This window comes from Salmo trutta, chromosome 37 (assembly GCF_901001165.1).
Source record: "Salmo trutta chromosome 37, fSalTru1.1, whole genome shotgun sequence".
In the NCBI taxonomy this organism is placed as follows: domain Eukaryota; kingdom Metazoa; phylum Chordata; class Actinopteri; order Salmoniformes; family Salmonidae; genus Salmo; species Salmo trutta.
The window spans coordinates 20,655,420-20,674,822 of NC_042993.1; the positions used below are offsets into that span (position 1 = coordinate 20,655,420).

General features: G+C 49.1%; 1 protein-coding gene across 3 annotated transcripts in view; it reads right to left on the minus strand.

Annotated features, from left to right (window-relative positions):
• Positions 1-1,176: 1,176 nt before the first annotated feature.
• The window catches only part of LOC115176682 (protein PTHB1), a 217,099-nt gene continuing 198,872 nt past the window's right edge, over positions 1,177-19,403 (minus strand). For all 3 annotated transcript variants that reach the window (XM_029736875.1, XM_029736878.1, XM_029736876.1), the window contains one exon: positions 1,177-3,486. In XM_029736875.1, coding sequence (XP_029592735.1) covers positions 3,113-3,486 — 374 coding nt within the window. In that variant the 3' untranslated portion in view covers positions 1,177-3,112. The remainder of the gene's footprint in view (positions 3,487-19,403) is intronic.

Consider the following 19,403-nt stretch of genomic DNA (forward strand, 5'->3'; position numbering starts at 1 on the left):
AAGTACGTTTTGGATAAAAGCGTCTGCTAAATGGCATATATTATTATATTATAGAGCAGGGTGGGATGGGCAACTTTGATGGAGTGGGGGGACATATATATATATATTGTTTAAAAGTATATTTCCTGTAATTCTGCACATTTTGCCATGGTGTGTAAAGAAAAGTTTCGTTTTAAAACAAGTTTGCTGCAATTCTACCCATTTTGCCATAGCTGGAGGCAAACATTTGTAGTTTTTAATATGATAGCTGATGATGAATGGGCCCCACCCCGGTCGGTATTTCTACCATGCTTACTACAAGTTTAGAGAGCTGGGCGATTGAATAATTTACCAATCTAAAAACGTTTAGCTGACATGAGCTAATTGAGTGCTGATGCACAACCACATTTCGAAGTTGCACCTTGTGTATTCTATTATTCAAAAAAAGTTCCTAAAAAAAAAGAAGATAATATTTGTATTTGATTTATTTTGGGGTGAAATTGGTCCACGGGCCTACAAAAGGGGGAAGAGTTGTCCATCCCTGTTATAGTGTTGTGCTGTTGTGTGAATACGACTAAGTTGATTTGGATAAAAGCATCTACTAAATGGTATATATTATATCAGATATTATAGAGTGTTGTGCTTGTGTGTCACTGACCCTGCTTGAGTCAATATGTATGTAATCAGTGAGATTTTTTTATCATTGTGTCTACTACTACATCTTATTGACATGGGGCAGACGTTGTGGAGACATTGCACAGAGGTTAAGAGAGTCCTGGGAGTCAGCTGCCCAGGGTTAAGACTGCGGGCAGACGGTGGGTCTGGGTCCAGAGGGTAAGGGGTTAGACTCAGCTGTCGTGTCAAGACTGGAGCGCGACCTCCGTCCGGCTCAGACCCACGCCAGCCTGGATCAGACAGCAGCACCACGGTGGATCCAGGGATACCCTCGCTCCATCCCAACTTAAAACAAGCCTGAACTCTGACGTCTTCAGGGTGAGAGGTCGGGTACCCGCGGGCTTCAGCTGTGCGAGCGGGCGACTCACAGGCGACTCACAGGCGACTTCATTTGGGCCCCGATCAGAGACAACACACTCGCTCACAGAAACACACACATCTAGAAACACACCAGAACACTCAAATAGAACCGCAGTCATAGAAAACACTATCATGCACAAAAACACCCATAGAGAAAGTGAGTGTCTCTTTAAGACAGGGGAGAGGAAAAAGAGAGGCATTTATCAAAGAGCATCGTGGGAGCTGTAGATTTAGTCTGGGGCTGGGACCTACCACACTCAATACTTTCCATCGTTTTACAAGCTTTTCACAGGGAAGTAGGGATAACAGTTCACCTCCTCTCAGAGACACATTAGCGTTACATACTGTTCTGATGCATATACATTAGATATACGTTCTCTCCTAAGCCTCTCACAAGACAGCTTCGCTAATAAAATCACACCAAGCCATTTGTTTCTAAAAGTCTAATCCAAAGGGCTTTTTATTACATTCTCTCAAAACTGTGCGGCACTGTTCGTTTTTCCACAGTGGGGCATGTAACAATGTTTGGTCCTAGTTCAATCCTTTTTTGCACTTGAACTTGTCCTGTACAACATTCATGTTGTGAAACACAGAGCGCCACAAAGCGTTTAGTCAAAGACACAAGTTATTGAGGAGAATTTAAAGCGAACCCACTGACGTCAAACAGACGTAACACAGACCTGAGAGGAGAGTCCGCCAGAGTCCATCCTCATCTTCTTCCACAACGTGACTTTAACACAACATCTACAAACGACCCGTGCCAAATTAAACAGTGAGTCTCACAGTTACTCAATCTTAAATTGACCTTGTGCCGAGCTCAGGAAAATTTGCACAGACCTTTTACACAACAGTAAGGGAAAAAAACAAACCTAAAGCCACTGGCCAAAGACAAAGCCATTTTAACAGTGACCAATCCTATATACTCTAACATATACACTGTCCCACATACTCTGTAAGCCAGGAGTGAAAAGAGACCGACTTAAAGAGATAGAGAATGACATGCATACGGAGGGAGATTAAGAAGATACAAACATTAAACAATAGTTTCATAGCACTAACTTGAATCACCCTGCTTTGTCTATAAAAACAGGCAGAGAACAGGTGCCTGGTGCATCAGACTAGCTGATTACTGTACAAAACCTTTGCTATAATACATTCATAAGCTGAGTTAGGAAACGATACACATCTAAATTCATCAAGACACGTACAGACAACACACATACAGGACGTACAGGTACAGTACAATACAAAGAGCTGTTTGGATTGTCATCGGTCAGGCTGGCACAGCGATCCTCTAACAGAAGGTGGCCTATGGTCTCAGAGGCTGGCTGGGAACACTGTACCTCTTGCAGGGCTGTGTGTTGCAGAATACGAGCAGGTGCTAGCTAGTGTTTTTACATGTATAGTTGTGCATGTTTGTATTCTTGTGTTTGTGTGCATGTGTTTGTGGATTCAGGTGTGTGTGATTAAGTATGTTCCTGCAAGTCCTCACAAACGATTATGAGGGCTGCTTGAATCCCCCCCCCCTTTTCGTTTCTCTGCTACTGTCTCAGTTTGATGGTTTTCCTGCTTCAGTGTGCTGATGGGGGGGTGAAAATGACCTTGTTTTACCCGAGGGGACATACGGAGGGATGGACGGAACGCGGGGGATATTCTTAGCCTGAGGTGGGGGTGGCTTTGGCAAGGCATGGTGCCACACGAGGGGGAGAGAGGGCGGGGTAGATGTCAGCGTGCCCGCGTGTAGGCGGGGTGGTTAGGGAGCACAGGGCTGTGGGTTCCACTACGAGACGCTGCCACTGGAAGGAAGGGAGGGGAAGGGCTTTGATGTCGCACGTCCGACTCCTACACTGTTCTACTGGAGTTTCCAACTGGGCTTCATCTTCTGCACCGCACCTTCACCCAACACAGACACCAGAAGTCCTGACTATGGACCAGCATCAGCCCTGATAGAAGTGTGTTTGTCAATGAATATGAGTGTATAGGTGAGAGAGTGTGTGTGTGTGTGTGTGTGTGTGTGTGTGTGTGTGTGTGTGTGTGTGTGTGTGTGTGTGTGTGTGTGTGTGTGTGTGTAACTGAATGTATTTATTGCATGACATTATCAGCCCTCTCCAGCAGCAGCATCTGGCTCTTTCTTTTTCTCCTTGACCTTCACAGATGACTTTCTCGACACTTTCTCTTTCCCAGGCTCCTTCAAAGACTCTTTGCTGGTCTCCTTAGAAGACTCCTTATTTGACTCCTTTCCAGATTCCTTGGAGGACTCCTTCTTTTCCTTGGACTCTTTCAAAGACTCCTTTTTTGACTCTTTCCCAGGGTCCTTGGGCTCTTTGGGCTCCTTGGTCGACTCCTTCTTCTTTTCCTTAGAGGACTCCTTCTTTTCTCTCTTCACTTCTTTCACAGGCTCTTCTGCAGTCTCTTCCACTGTCTCCTTGACTGCCCCCTCAGCAGACACTTTCTTGTCCTTTGATTCTTTATCTGAAACGGGCCAGACAGAGAGATAGGAGTGATTAACACGTTATTACCAGGTACACACTCACATGAACAGGACTCCCACACCTCATCAACTTGGGATTCCTCGTCTGTGACGGAGGATAGACAGCCCCTTCTCTCCATCTCTGATGCGTGGTTTAGAGATATTCTGTCATTTAGTGGTGACCAATAGGCGAGGGGATTCTGAGCAAAATGCTCTCCTGTGGTGCTAGCTATGGCTAACACGGTTCATAATATAGGTTAAGATTGAATTGTTAGACACTACTGCACTGTTGGAGCTAGGTACACAAGCATTTTGCCACACCTGCAATAACATCTGCTAAATATGCGTATGTGACCGGTACAATTTGATTTGATTAGCACTGTGCTCAAGCTAAGGTCAGAGTTGCCCGTCCACTAAAGTTAGCAATATGTATGAGTCAAGGTTATGCTAGATGTGCCGATGCTGGGGTTAGCATACTGTTACACAATGCTATTATGTACAGTACAGCACAGCAGAGAGGACTGTGACCCTCGGTACAATTAAGTTCAGATGGCTTCCAAACCCTCCCATAGACAAATTGAATTACAACAGCACCTGTCGCATCACAAAGAACCCCCCCTCCCCTTTCTCCCCCCCTCCTCCACATTGGATTGGCTCTTTGATAAGATAATAGCGGACTGTTGTCTCCCAACAATGAGACGTCCTTATCTCCATGAGAAAGGAGAGGGCTGTGTGTATAGGGGGGCTGTGGTGAGTACTCTAAAAGACTGTGTGTGTTTAGAGACTCCGGAGAGGGACTCCAATCAGCTGGGTAATCGTCTAGAGCTTACAAAGTCCTGGCTGAAGTGTGTGTGTGCTGGCGTTTTGTGTGCAGGGCTCCGTCTGAAAGGTTGAGTGTGTATCGTGTGGGAGGTGAGTTCCAGTGTGTAGGCCAGGGTGCTGTATCTGATGTGCTGTGCACGGTCAGGTCCAGTGTGTAGGCCAGGGTGCTGTATCTGATGTGCTGTGCACGGTCAGGTCCAGTGTGTAGGCCAGGGTGCTGTATCTGATGTGCTGTGCACGGTCAGGTCCAGTGTGTAGGCCAGGGTGCTGTATCTGATGTGCTGTGCACGGTCAGGTCCAGTGTGTAGGCCAGGGTGCTGTATCTGATGTGCTGTGCACGGTCAGGTCCAGTGTGTAGGCCAGGGTGCTGTATCTGATGTGCTGTGCACGGTCAGGTCCAGTGTGTAGGCCAGGGTGCTGTATCTGATGTGCTGTGCACGGTCAGGTCCAGTGTGTAGGCCAGGGTGCTGTATCTGATGTGCTGTGCACGGTCAGGTCCAGTGTGTAGGCCAGGGTGCTGTATCTGATGTGCTGTGCACGGTCAGGTCCAGTGTGTAGGCCAGGGTGCTGTATCTGATGTGCTGTGCACGGTCAGGTCCAGTGTGTAGGCCAGGGTGCTGTATCTGATGTGCTGTGCACGGTCAGGTCCAGTGTGTAGGCCAGGGTGCTGTATCTGATGTGCTGTGCACGGTCAGGTCCAGTGTGTAGGCCAGGGTGCTGTATCTGATGTGCTGTGCTCGGTCAGGCGCCGTGTGTGACCTACACGATCCAGTGTGTAGAGAGTCATTGTTGCTAGGGCACAGTGTATCAAGGCTGAGTGTGTATCAAGGCTGAGTGGATATCAAGGCTGAGTGTGTGTTCGTTGAGGGGCCTTATAAACTGGCCTGTTTTTCCGCCTGCGGCCTCCGGCTCTTTTGTCTAGCCTTCTTAAATGATCCCCACAGGCAAGCCAGTGTAAAAATAACCAAATAAACCAAAATCAACCACCAAAAAAAGACAGAACTGGTTAAAAGACTCAACAGAAAAGCCTGTGTGAAGTGGCAGCAAAGTGGCAGTAAAGCCCAGTAAAAGTGGGCAGTTAAACAGGGAGCAGTGTCTTATTGTCCTGACTGAGAACTGGCTGCTGTTGGGTTTCCATTTGGGTAACACGGAGGAGAACCGGGCCAGGCAGGCGCGCACGCACAACAACCAACACCCTCAGATCTTTTCCAATCACACATACAAGAGCATGGCTGTAGTGACCTGCCCTGAGGAAAAGCTGACTGAAGAACTCTCTCATTCATATATAAACACAAATGCACGCAGACACAGCAGAATATAGAGTTTCGGTTGATATGTATGTATTGATTATGTAAATATTCTGTGTGTGTTTGAGTACATACATAAACGTTTGTCTATGTCTCTATGGATGGAGTGTGTGTGTAGCAATGGTTAATCCTGTGCTGTAGCGACATGGCTAATCCTGGCTGGACACTGTCTGTCTGTCACTACTCTGATTGGGAGACTCAGGTATCAGAGAGAGACTGGAGAGAGAGAGAGAGAAGAGAGAGGAAGAGAGAGAGAGGAAGAGAGAGAAGAGAGAGGAAGAGAGAGAAGAGAGAGAGAGGAAGAGAGAGAAAGAGAGAAGAGAGAGGTGAGAGAAGAGAGAGAGAGAGAGAGAGAAGAGAGAGGAAGAGAGAAGAGAGAGGTGAGAGAAGAGAGAGAAAGGAAGAGAGAGAAGAGAGAGAGGAAGAGAGAAGAGAGAGGAGAGAGAAGAGAGAGAGAGAAGAGAGAGGAAGAGAGAAGAGAGAGGAGAGAGAAGAGAGAGAGAGAAGAGAGAGGAAGAGAGAAGAGAGAGGAGAGAGAAGAGAGAGAGAGAGAGAGAGAGAGAGAGAGAGAGAGACAGAGAGAGAGAGAGAGAAGAGAGAGGAGAGAGAAGAGAGAGAGAGAGAGAGAGAGAGAGAGAGAGAGAGAGAGAGAGACAGAGAGAGAGAGAGAAGAGAGAGAGGAAGAGAGAAGAGAGAGAGAGAGAGAGAGAGAAGAGAGAGGAAGAGAGAAGAGAGAGGAGAGAGAGAGAGAGAGAGAGAGAGAGAGAGAGACAGAGAGAGAGAGAGAGAAGCCTCTCTGTCCACACTTCACTCCTCAGCAGCTGAAAAGACACTGGAACAAGTGGAGACACCAGGGGGACTGACACATCAGATCTCTGTGTGTGTATTGATAGGAGTTAGAAAGTGCACGTGTGTGTGCTCATGCTTGAAAGAATGGGATAGTATGTTAGATAGGGAGAGAATTGTGTGTGCGTGAGAGAGAAAGAGAAAGAGGGAAAGAAAGGAGAGAGAGAACGAGCCAAAATAAAATGCACACAGTCGCAAAACTCTTCCTGACAAACGCAACCCCCTTTGTCAGAATCAAGCATTGATTGACAGTCAGGTTTCCTTCTACAATCAGTCCCATTGTGACAGACCCAAGTCCAAACCACATCACCACTTCAGTTGCTGCTGCTACTCCCCAGACAGAAATACATGGGCGATCACATAGCAGTTAAAAAAGCAGTCGCAGACATTTTTCATCCAGACAACCAGAACCCTTTTGGGTTAACAGGGACATTTTATCGGGACTTGATAAACATTTCCATCGTAAAAGATGGGGTTAAAGCATCAGAGTGTCAGGTAATCTCCTATTTTTATTTGAGCAACAAAGTAACTAAGCGGAACCTTCTAGACTAAACAGAGCATCAGTTTTACCGTGGGCCACTCCGCAGAGGAAACATCAGCAAACAGACCCCAGCTGTAACGCTAACCCAATACCACAACAGCATCACCTTCATCATCACTAACATTGTCATATTAACCTACGTCAAATATGTTTGCAGATGTTCCTTTTATGAGGCCTGAGGTAGAGTATCTCATGATAAGCTGTAGACCACACTATCTACCTAGGGAATTTATCTGTATTTTTCATAGCTGTCTACATACCACAACAGACTGAGGCTGGCACTAAGACCGCACTCAATGAGCTGTATTCCGCCATAAGCAAAATCGAATCGTACTATACCGGCTCTGACGCTCGTCAGATGTAGCAGGGCTTGCAAACCATTACAGACTACAAAGGGAAGCACACCCGAGAGCTGCCCAGTGACACGAGCCTACCAGATGAGCTAAACTACTTCTATGCTCGCTTCAAGGCAAATAACACTGAAACATGCATGAGAGCACCAGCTGTTCCGGAAGACTGTGTGCCGATGTGAGTAAGACCTTTAAACAGGTCAACATTCACAAGGCCACAGGGCCAGACGGATTACCAGGATGTGTACTGCGAGCATGCGCTGACCAACTGACAAGTGTCTTCACTGACAATTTCAACCTCTCCCTGTCCGAGTCTGTAATACCAACATGTTTTAAGCAGACCACCATAGTCCCTGTGCTCAAGAACACTAAGGTAACCTGCCGACCCGTAGCACTCACGTTTGTAGCCATGAAGTGCTTTGAAAGGCTGGTCATGGCTAACATCAACACCATTATCCCAGAAACCCTAGACCCACTCCAATTTGCATACCGCCCTAACAGATCCACAGATGATGCAATCTCTACTGCACTCCACACTGCCCTTTCCCACCTGGACAAAAGGAACACCTACAGTTGAAGTTGGAAGTTTACATACACCTTAGCCAAATATATTTAAACTCCGTTTTTCACAATTCCTGACATTTAATCCTAGTAAACATTCCCTGTCTTAGGTCAGTTAGGATCACCACTTCATTTTAAGAATGTGAAATGTCAGAATAATAGTAGAGATAATTATTTATTTAAGCTTTTATTTCTTTCATCACATTCCCAGTGGGTCAGAAGTTTACATACACTCAATTAGTATTTGGTAGCATTGCCTTTAAATTGTTTAACTTGGGTCAAACGTTTCGGGTAGCCTTCCACAAGCTTCCCACAATAAGTTGGGTGAATTTTGGCCCATTCCTCCTGAGAGCTGGTGTAACTGAGTCAGGTTTGTAGGTCTCCTTGTTCGCACACGCTTTTTCAGTTCTGCCCACAGATTTTCTATGGGATCAGGAGGTCAGGGCTTTGTGATGGTCACTCCAATACCTTGACTTTGTTGTCCTTAAGCCATTTTGCCACAACTTTGGAAGTATGCTTGGGGTCATTGTCCATTTGGAAGACCCATTTGCGACCAAGCTTTAACTTCATGACTGATGTCTTGAGATGTTGCTTCAATATATCCACATATTTTCCTTCCTCATGATGCCATCTATTTTGTGAAGTGCACCAGTCCCTCCTGCAGAAAAGCACCCACACAACATGATGCTGCCACCCCCATGCTTCATGGTTGGGATGGTGTTCTTCGGCTTGCAAGCCTCCCCCTTTTTCCTACAAACATAACGATGGTCATTATGGCCAAACAGTTCCATTTTTGATTCATCAGACCAGAGGACATTTCACCAAAAAGTATAATCTTTGTCCCCATGTGCAGTTGCAAACCGTAGTGTGGCTTTTTTAAAGCGGTTTTGGAGCAGTGGCTTCTTCCTTGCTGAGCGGCCTTTCAGGTTATATCGATATACGACTCGTTTTACTGTGGATATAGATACTTTTGTACCCGTTTCCTCCAGCATCTTCACAAGGAAACGGGTACAAAAGTATCTATATCCACAGTAAAACGAGTCGTATATCGTATAGGAGACAGAACACGTGTTCTTCCTGAGTGGTATAACAACTGCATGGTCCCATGGTGTTTAGACGTGCATACTATTGTTTGTACAGATGAACGTGGTACCTTCAGGCGTTTGTAAATTGCTCCCAATGATGAACCAGACTTGTGGAGGTCTACAATGTTTTTTCTGAGGTCTTGGCTGATTACTTTTGATTTTCCCATGATCTCAAGCAAAGAGGCACTGAGATTGAAGGTAGGCCTTGAAATACATCCACAGGTACACCTCCAAATGACTCAAATGATGTAAATTAGCCTATAAGAAGCTACTAAAGCATGACATCTTTTTCTGGAATTTTCCAAGCTGTTTAAAGGCACAGTCAACTTAGTGTAAGTAAACTTCTGACCCACTGGAATTGTGATACAGTGAATTATAAATGAAATAATCTGTCTGTAAACAATTGTTGGAAAAATGACTTGTGTCATGCACAAAGTAGATGTCCTAACTGACTTGCCAAAACTATAGTTTGTTGACAAGAAATTTGTGGAGTGGCTGAAAAACCAGTTTTAATGACTCCAACCTAAGTGTATGTAAACTTCCAACTTCAACTGTACGTGAGAATGCTATTCATTGACTACATCTCAGTGTTCAACATCATAGTGTCCAACACCTCAAAGCTCATCAATAAGCTCAGGACCCTGGGACTAAACACCTCTTTCTGCAACTGGATCCTGGACTTCCTGACGGGCCGCCCCCAGGTGGTGAGGGGAGGTAACAACACATCCGCCACGTTGATCCTCAACACAGGGGCCCCTCAGGGGTGCGTGCTCAGTCCCCTCCTGTACTCCTTGTTCACTCATGACTGCACGGCCAGGCACGACTCCAACACCATCATTAAGTTTGCCAATGGCACAACAGTGGTAGGCCTGATCACTGAAAACGGCAAGACAGCCTATAGGGAGGAGGTCAGAGACCTGGCCATGCAGTGCCAGGACAACAACCTCTCCCTCAATGTGATCAAGACAAAGGAGATGATTGTGGACTACAGGAAAAAGAGGACCGAGCACGCCTTCATTCTCAACGACAGGGCTGTAGTGGAGCAGGTTGAGAGCTTCAAGTTCCTTGGCTTCCACATCACCAACAAACTAACATGGTCCAAGCACACCAAGACAGTCGTGAAGAGGGCACAACAAAACATATTCCCCCTCAGGAGACTGAAAATATTTGGCATGGGTCTTCAGATCCTCAAAAGGTTCTACAGCTGCACCAGTGATGCAGTGATGCATCCTGACTGGTTGCATCACTGCCTGGTATGGCAACTGCTCGGCCTCTGAACGCAAGGCACTACAGAGGGTAGTGCGTACGGCCCAGTACATCACTGGGGAAAAGCTTCCTGCCATCCAGGACCTCTATACCAGGCGGTGTCAGAGGAAGGCCCTAAAAATTGTCAAAGACTTCAGCCACCCTAGTCATAGACTGTTCTCTATGCTACCACACAGCAAGCGGTACCAGAGCACCAAGTCTAAGTCCAAGAGGCTTCTAAACAGCTTCTACCCCCAAGCCATAAGACTCCTGAACATCTAATCAAATGGCCACCCAGACTATTTTCATTGCCCCCCCCCTTTACACCGATGCTACTCTAGGTTGTTATCATCACTTTAATAACTCTACCTACATGTACATATTAACTCAATTACCTCGACTAACCGGTGCCCCCACACATCGACTCTGTACCGGTACCCCCTGTATATAGTCTTGCTATTGTTATTTTACTGCTGCTCTTTAATGACTTGTTACTTTTATTTCTTAGTCTTATTTTTTCTTTTTAACATATATATTATTTTTTAATTATTATATATATATATATATATATATATTTTAGCTGCACTGTCGGTTAGGGGCTCGTAAGTAAGCATTTCACTGTAAGGTCTACCTACACCTGTTGTATTCGGAGCATGTGACTAATACAATTTGATTTTGATTTGACATTTGTACCGTATTGGTGAGTGTGTGTGTTCATGATAGTGTGTATTGATATGTATGGTGTGGGTTCAAAGAAGTTTGACGGCAACACTGTACACTCCCGTCAGCAACACAAAAAAAAGCCAAACAAATGTCAACAAGTAGATAACATTTCCCCAGAGGAGAATGGTCCTATCGCCTTTTCTTCAAAGCAGAGATTTTCCGCTACGCTTCCCCTCTAAGAGAAAAGAGCGGGTGCTCTTTAGAGCTTCAGGGGGCCGTAGTCAAAATACACACAGGCCTCACAGAGTGCCTGCATTCCCCTGTGTCCCCAAACCATGGGGAGGCTTCTGCCTTGCTACCCACTGTTTTATAAATACCGCCGCTAAACTGCTGCGCTTGCCAGGGACCGGCCACGCAGCTCTGTGATGTGACGTGCGTGTGTGATGTGTGTGTGAGCGTGGTCCAGACTAAACGGCCACAACAGCATTGTGTTAATCTAAAAACAAAACGTAGAGGCTGGCAACGTGGGAATGGAGGGTTGAGAGAGGAGAGGCGGGGAGAGAGAGAGGAGAGAAGAGTAGGGGACAGAGAGAGGAGATGAGAGGACTAAGAGAGAGGAGAGAAGAGCAGGGGACAGAGAGTGGAGAGGGCAGGGGAGGAGAGCAGGGGACAGAAAGAGGAGAGGATGGGACAGAGAGGAGAGGACAGGAGAGGAGAGCAGGGGACAGAGAAAGGAGAGAAGAGGAGGGGACAGAGAAGGAGAGGAGAGGACAGAGAGAGGAGAGAAGAGCAGGGGACAGAGAGTGGAGAGGAGAGGGCAGGAGAGGAGAGCAGGGGACAGTGAGAGGAGAGGAGAGCAGGGGACAGAGAGAGGAGAGGGCAGGAGAGGAGAGGACTAAGAGAGGAAAGGAGAGGACTAAGAGAGGAGAGAAGAGCAGGGGACAGAGAGTGGAGAGGAGAGGGCAGGAGAGGAGAGCAGGGGACAGTGAGAGGAGAGGAGAGCAGGGGACAGAGAGAGGAGAGGAGAGGACTAAGAGAGGAGAGGAGAGGACTAAGAGAGGAGAGGAGAGGACTAAGAGAGGAGAGAAGAGCAGGGGACAGAGAGTGGAGAGGAGAGGGCAGGAGAGGAGAGCAGGGGACAGAAAGAGGAGATGAGGGGACAGAAAGGAGGGGACAGGAGAGGAGAGCAGGGGACAGAGAGAGGAGAGAAGTGCAGGGGACAGAGAGTGGAGAGGAGAGGGCAGGAAAGGAGAGGAGAGCAGGGGACAGGGAGAGGAGGGGACAGAGAGAGGAGAGGACAGGAGAGGAGAGCAGGGGACAGAGAGAGGAGAGGAGGTGACAGAGAGAGAAGACAGAGAGAGGAGAGGAGAGCAGGAAACAGAGTGGAGAGGAGAGGGCAGGAGAGGAGAGGAGGAGACAGCGAGAGAAGAGGAGGAGACAGAGAGAGAAGAGGAGGGGACAGAGAGAGAAGAGGAGGGGACAGCGAGAGGAGAGGAGACAGAGAGAGAAGAGGAGGAGACAGCGAGAGAAGAGGAGGAGACAGAGAGAGAAGAGGAGGGGACAGAGAGAGAAGAGGAGGGGACAGCGAGAGGAGAGGAGACAGAGAGAGAAGAGGAGGAGACAGCGAGAGAAGAGGAGGGGACAGAGAGAGAAGAGGAGGAGACAGAGAGAGAAGAGGAGGAGACAGAGAGAGAAGAGGAGGAGACAGCGAGAGGAGAGGAGGAGACAGAGAGAGAAGAGGAGGAGACAGCGAGAGGAGAGGAGAGACAGCGAGAGAAGAGGAGGAGACAGCGAGAGAAGAGGAGGAGACAGAGAGAGAAGAGGAGGGGACAGAGAGAGAAGAGGAGGAGACAGCGAGAGGAGAGGAGAGACAGAGAGAGAAGAGGAGGAGACAGCGAGAGGAGAGGAGGGGACAGAGAGAGAAGAGGAGGAGACAGAGAGAGAAGAGGAGGAGACAGAGAGAGGAGGAGACAGAGAGAGAAGAGGAGGAGACAGCGAGAGGAGACAGAGAGAGAAGAGGAGGGGACAGCGAGAGGAGAGGAGGGGACAGAGAGAGAAGAGGAGGGGACAGAGAGAGAAGAGGAGGAGACAGAGAGAGAAGAGGAGGAGACAGAGAGAGAAGAGGAGGAGACAGAGAGAGAAGAGGAGGAGACAGAGAGAGAAGAGGAGGAGACAGCGAGAGGAGAGGAGGGGACAGCGAGAGAAGAGGAGGAGACAGCGAGAGGAGAGGAGGGGACAGAGAGAGAAGAGGAGGAGACAGCGAGAGAAGAGGAGAGACAGAGAGAGAAGAGGAGGAGACAGCGAGAGAAGAGGAGGAGACAGAGAGAGAAGAGGAGGAGACAGAGAGAGAAGAGGAGGAGACAGCGAGAGGAGAGGAGGGGACAGAGAGAGAAGAGGAGGGGACAGAGAGAGAAGAGGAGGAGACAGAGAGAGAAGAGGAGGAGACAGAGAGAGAAGAGGAGGGGACAGAGAGAGAAGAGGAGGAGACAGCGAGAGGAGAGGAGGAGACAGCGAGAGGAGAGGAGGGGACAGAGAGAGAAGAGGAGGAGACAGAGAGAGAAGAGGAGGAGACAGAGAGAGAAGAGGAGGAGACAGCGAGAGAAGAGGAGGAGACAGCGAGAGAAGAGGAGGAGACAGCGAGAGAAGAGGAGGAGACAGAGAGAGAAGAGGAGGGGACAGAGAGAGGAGAGGAGGAGACAGAGAGAGAAGAGGAGGGGACAGAGAGAGAAGAGGAGGGGACAGAGAGAGGAGAGGAGGAGACAGAGAGAGAAGAGGAGGGGACAGAGAGAGAAGAGGAGGAGACAGAGAGAGAAGAGGAGGAGACAGAGAGAGAAGAGGAGGGGACAGAGAGAGAAGAGGAGGAGACAGAGAGAGAAGAGGAGGAGACAGAGAGAGAAGAGGAGGAGACAGCGAGAGGAGAGGACAGAGAGAGAAGAGGAGGGGACAGAGAGAGAAGAGGAGGGGACAGAGAGAGAAGAGGAGGAGACAGAGAGAGAAGAGGAGGAGACAGAGAGAGAAGAGGAGGAGACAGAGAGAGAAGAGGAGGAGACAGCGAGAGGAGAGGAGACAGCGAGAGAAGAGGAGGAGACAGAGAGAGAAGAGGAGGAGACAGAGAGAGAAGAGGAGGAGACAGAGAGAGAAGAGGAGGAGACAGCGAGAGGAGAGGAGAGACAGCGAGAGAAGAGGAGGAGACAGAGAGAGAAGGAGGAGACAGAGAGAGAAGAGGAGGAGACAGCGAGAGAAGAGGAGGAGACAGAGAGAGAAGAGGAGGGGACAGAGAGAGAAGAGGAGGAGACAGCGAGAGGAGAGGAGGAGACAGCGAGAGGAGAGGAGGGGACAGAGAGAGAAGAGGAGGAGACAGAGAGAGAAGAGGAGGAGACAGAGAGAGAAGAGGAGGAGACAGCGAGAGGAGAGGAGGAGACAGCGAGAGGAGAGGAGAGACAGCGAGAGAAGAGGAGGAGACAGCGAGAGAAGAGGAGGAGACAGAGAGAGAAGAGGAGGGGACAGAGAGAGAAGAGGAGGAGACAGCGAGAGGAGAGGAGAGACAGAGAGAGAAGAGGAGGAGACAGCGAGAGGAGAGGAGGGGACAGAGAGAGAAGAGGAGGAGACAGAGAGAGAAGAGGAGGAGACAGAGAGAGGAGGAGACAGAGAGAGAAGAGGAGGAGACAGCGAGAGGAGACAGAGAGAGAAGAGGAGGGGACAGCGAGAGGAGAGGAGGGGACAGAGAGAGAAGAGGAGGGGACAGAGAGAGAAGAGGAGGAGACAGAGAGAGAAGAGGAGGAGACAGAGAGAGAAGAGGAGGAGACAGAGAGAGAAGAGGAGGAGACAGAGAGAGAAGAGGAGGAGACAGCGAGAGGAGAGGAGGGGACAGCGAGAGAAGAGGAGGAGACAGCGAGAGGAGAGGAGGGGACAGCGAGAGAAGAGGAGGAGACAGCGAGAGGAGAGGAGGGGACAGAGAGAGAAGAGGAGGAGACAGCGAGAGAAGAGGAGAGACAGAGAGAGAAGAGGAGGAGACAGAGAGAGAAGAGGAGGAGACAGAGAGAGAAGAGGAGGAGACAGAGAGAGAAGAGGAGGAGACAGCGAGAGGAGAGGAGGGGACAGAGAGAGAAGAGGAGGGGACAGAGAGAGAAGAGGAGGAGACAGAGAGAGAAGAGGAGGAGACAGAGAGAGAAGAGGAGGGGACAGAGAGAGAAGAGGAGGAGACAGCGAGAGGAGAGGAGGAGACAGCGAGAGGAGAGGAGGGGACAGAGAGAGAAGAGGAGGAGACAGAGAGAGAAGAGGAGGAGACAGAGAGAGAAGAGGAGGAGACAGCGAGAGAAGAGGAGGAGACAGCGAGAGAAGAGGAGGAGACAGCGAGAGAAGAGGAGGAGACAGAGAGAGAAGAGGAGGGGACAGAGAGAGGAGAGGAGGAGACAGAGAGAGAAGAGGAGGGGACAGAGAGAGAAGAGGAGGGGACAGAGAGAGGAGAGGAGGAGACAGAGAGAGAAGAGGAGGGGACAGAGAGAGAAGAGGAGGAGACAGAGAGAGAAGAGGAGGAGACAGAGAGAGAAGAGGAGGGGACAGAGAGAGAAGAGGAGGAGACAGAGAGAGAAGAGGAGGAGACAGAGAGAGAAGAGGAGGAGACAGCGAGAGGAGAGGACAGAGAGAGAAGAGGAGGGGACAGAGAGAGAAGAGGAGGAGACAGAGAGAGAAGAGGAGGAGACAGAGAGAGAAAGGAGAGACAGCGAGAGAAGAGGAGGAGACAGAGAGAGAAGAGGAGGAGACAGAGAGAGAAGAGGAGGGGACAGAGAGAGAAGAGGAGGGGACAGAGAGAGAAGAGGAGGAGACAGAGAGAGAAGAGGAGGAGACAGCGAGAGAAGAGGAGAGACAGAGAGAGAAGAGGAGGAGACAGAGAGAGAAGAGGAGGAGACAGAGAGAGAAGAGGAGGAGACAGAGAGAGAAGAGGAGAGACAGCGAGAGAAGAGGAGGAGACAGAGAGAGAAGAGGAGGAGACAGAGAGAGAAGAGGAGGGGACAGAGAGAGAAGAGGAGAGACAGCGAGAGAAGAGGAGGAGACAGAGAGAGAAGAGGAGGAGACAGAGAGAGAAGAGGAGGGGACAGAGAGAGAAGAGGAGGGGACAGAGAGAGAAGAGGAGGAGACAGAGAGAGAAGAGGAGGAGACAGCGAGAGAAGAGGAGGAGACAGCGAGAGAAGAGGAGAGACAGAGAGAGAAGAGGAGGAGACAGAGAGAGAAGAGGAGGAGACAGAGAGAGAAGAGGAGGAGACAGAGAGAGAAGAGGAGGAGACAGCGAGAGGAGAGGAGGGGACAGAGAGAGAAGAGGAGGGGACAGAGAGAGAAGAGGAGGGGACAGAGAGAGAAGAGGAGGAGACAGAGAGAGAAGAGGAGGAGACAGAGAGAGAAGAGGAGGAGACAGAGAGAGAAGAAGAGGAGACAGAGAGAGAAGAGGAGGAGACAGCGAGAGAAGAGGAGGAGACAGCGAGAGAAGAGGAGGAGACAGCGAGAGAAGAGGAGGAGACAGCGAGAGAAGAGGAGGAGACAGAGAGAGAAGAGGAGGGGACAGCGAGAGGAGAGGAGGAGACAGAGAGAGAAGAGGAGGAGACAGCGAGAGAAGAGGAGGAGACAGTGAGAGAAGAGGAGGAGACAGAGAGAGAAGAGAAGGGGACAGAGAGAGGAGAGGAGGAGACAGAGAGAGGAGAGGAGAGACAGCGAGAGAAGAGAAGGGGACAGTATACAAGATAGGTAATTGTCGGTGGAACAGGAGACTTGGGTTGCACCACATATACAGACAAATACATATTCAGGTGTCAAAGACCAGTTACCTTTTTAGCTCCTCTATGCTCTCTGTAAGCACACACACGCTGTATGAGGGGTGGGTGGAGGTTGGGGTTATGTTCACGCGGCTGTGTAAACACTGGGCTGTAATCCCAGAAGTCGTGGTGTCTAAGCCAGTAACCCCTCTGGTAAACCACTGCATGATCAAGCAAATTATACTCCCAATAGGAGGGGGGGTTCCAGTCCCATCCAACCCCTTCCTACTCACAGGCAGCGCTGGAGAGAGAGACAGAGACTGGAACCACAGAGAAGTGTTGGGACAGCTGCTAATGAAACGGCTACTGACTGTGTGTGTGTGTGTGTGTGTGTGTGTGTCCAAGGGAAAAGTTAATGTGTGATAAATGATGTGTCTTTGTTAGGGTGCTTATGTATGTATATATGTGTGTGTGTGTGTGTGTGTGTGTGTGTGTGTGTGTAAGAGAGAGAGAGAAAGTGTATGTATGTGTGTGTGTGTGTGTGTGTGTGTGTGTGTGTAAGATGGAGAGAGAAAGTGTGTGTGTGTGTGTGTGTAAGAGGGAGAGAGAAAGTGTGTGTGTATCTGTGTGTTTCCTCCCCTGGCCTGGCTGTCTCCCAGCAGCAGGTCTAGTTAATAAAGCAGTCCATCAGTCCATCTATCAGTCCATCTATCAGTCCATCTATCAGTCCATCTATCAGTCCATCTATCAGTCCATCTATCAGTCCATCTATCAGTCCATCCATCAGTCTATCTATCAGTCTATCTATCAGTCCATCTGGGGGTGGTGGACGGAGAGGTAGAGTCAACGCAGAGACAGAGGATTTAATAACTCCTCTCAGACAGGGAGGGGCTGTCCCTCACTGGGGGCTGTGTGTGTGGGAGGGGGTTGAAGTGGATACACAGGGTCGGGGTCTCTGGGTCAGATGACCAGAGATACGTCCAGTCCACACACTCAGGCCTCTGTCTGTCTGTGGGACGTCTGAACTATGTTTCGTATGTGTCAGGACAGGCTGCATTATCGCATAGAGCAACAAGGCTTGGGCCTAAGCTAAATAAACACAGACAAACAGACTGAACTCCAGTCTGTCTTGACCATAGACTACTATGGGAAGGCTTTCAGTTACAAACTGGTCCAGACACAGAGGCTCTATGACCAGCCTGGAGAACAACTCTCTGTGTTTGGTACACACATTGCAGGCTGGAGATGGGGAGGGGTTTTGACGTGATTCTAGACCATTGTGTGATCGTGGCAGAACCACCTCGTTTGACCCATTCAGCAGTCAGACTCCTGCTGAGCCCACAGCTACAATAGAGTGTCTGTGTCTTTCCCAAACCTGGGAGAAGTGTCAGAACTGCCAGCCCAACCCTGGCCTAAACCTGGCCCTACCCGTCTCAAGTCCCAACAATGAGGTCCAAATGCTTCCTGGAACCCAATCTCACACACGTCTCAGAAACGGCAGCACGGCCATGAGGGGGAACGCAAATATAGCAACACATCATTCAGAAAATAATGACCGGGCGCCGCTTTCCAACATTTCCCTTTACAAAAGGTCAAGCAGGAAAAGAGCGTCTGACTCCGAGGAAAATAGAATGTTCCCTGCAAAACGCCTCAGAGGAGGAAGCAAGGTGACTGGAGAGAGAGACAAAGTGGGAGGAAATTGGCAGAAATGAATTTTGGAAACAAATTACAGAAGCCAATAATATCGTTCAGCCAGATGGGCCACTGAGAAAGGTCTCGCTAACATGTTTCAGGCTAACATGTTTCAGGCTAACATGTTTCAGGCTAACGTGTTTCAGGCTAACATGTTTCAGGCTAACGTGTTTCAGGCTAACGTGTTTCAGGCTAACGTGTTTCAGGCTAACGTGTTTCAAGCTAACGTGTTTCAGGCTAACATGTTTCAGGCTAACGTGTTTCAGGCTGGAGCAGCTCGCTCCACAAAGCTTCGGCACTTACACAATGTCTTTCTGCTACTAACACACACATTCCAGTCTGCATAGCCCTCTGTGATGGAGGTACAGTGGCTGTGAAGAGAGACTAGCTTAGCACATGTTCAACCACATAGGCCTGTATATCCCCCCCTTACGTTCCCTCGCCATACTGTCTCCATCCACAATCCGAGTCTATCTTCTACACCTCTCCTCTGTCAAGTTATCCCTCTATCCAATCAATGGAGGCCTGGCTTGTTGTTAAGCAGGTTGTGACAAATGTCTTTGTAGAAAAGGTGCTACGTATCCAGTTTAGCATTAACTTAACATTCGTTAAGAATCTTTGGCGCTGCTGCCACTACTACCGGGCAGACACTCCAGGCTGGCCATGATTGGTGGGTTTGTGAGCAGGAAACAGCGGGAGAAGGAGGGAGGGAGAAAGACAAGAGGAGAAGAGTGGACCTTAATCATCTTGCAGTGTGGCTGCTGGTCTGGTTGGATAGGGTTTATTCCATACTATTCCTGGGCCTGGAATGTGCTGTGAGGCAGACCAGGGCTGCCCATCGCTTTGTGTTCTGCATAGCCCACTGACATATCAGCTCAGCTCAGCTCGACCCACCAAACACCAACCACTCAGACACACAGGAATGCATACCCCTAACCCCGCAAACCAGAGAATGTGATATTATTTCACCGAATATATACAAATACTGTGATGATGTATACAAACAAGCACTCGCATGCACACACACACCATCACTCTGCAACTGCATCCTTATTACTGT